The sequence below is a fragment of the Hylaeus volcanicus genome, unplaced genomic scaffold, assembly GCF_026283585.1.
Source record: "Hylaeus volcanicus isolate JK05 unplaced genomic scaffold, UHH_iyHylVolc1.0_haploid 10463, whole genome shotgun sequence".
In the NCBI taxonomy this organism is placed as follows: Eukaryota; Metazoa; Arthropoda; class Insecta; order Hymenoptera; family Colletidae; genus Hylaeus; species Hylaeus volcanicus.
In genome coordinates, this window is record NW_026532208.1 from 1 (window position 1) to 347 (window position 347).

At 43.5% G+C, this 347-nt stretch overlaps 1 protein-coding gene across 1 annotated transcript in view; it reads right to left on the reverse strand.

The window, feature by feature from the left end:
- Positions 1-6: 6 nt before the first annotated feature.
- Positions 7-347, reverse strand: part of LOC128882325 (brefeldin A-inhibited guanine nucleotide-exchange protein 3-like) — a gene marked incomplete at its 3' end in the record, with an annotated part of 3,182 nt that continues 2,841 nt past the window's right edge. The window contains exon 4 of the mRNA XM_054133903.1: positions 7-117. Within this exon, the coding sequence (XP_053989878.1) occupies positions 7-117 (111 nt within the window). The remainder of the gene's footprint in view (positions 118-347) is intronic.

A 347-nucleotide genomic window follows, 5' to 3' on the forward strand; every position in this document is an offset into this window, starting at 1 on the left:
TCGGACTCGTTTTGAGGACCCTCGGTGTCCGTCGAGTCGCCGTCTTCCGATGGTCCGTGGCCCGAGGAGTCCGAGTCCGAACTTACTATTCCTTTCCTCATCAGCTCCAATTGCTCTCTGAAATTGAAAAAAATGGAAAAGTCTTATGTATTTTGAACGGCAAATTATTAACGAGACGTACATTTATCCGTTAAACGACAACATTTTTTTGTGTTTAATCGCAATCGCGTGTCTTTTGATTCAAAATTAAATATCGGATATACAGGGTGTCCCAAAAGTCGGGGAGGAGCCGGAAATGGGGGGTAGCTGAGACGATTCTGAACAACAATTTCCTTTGCAAAAATATC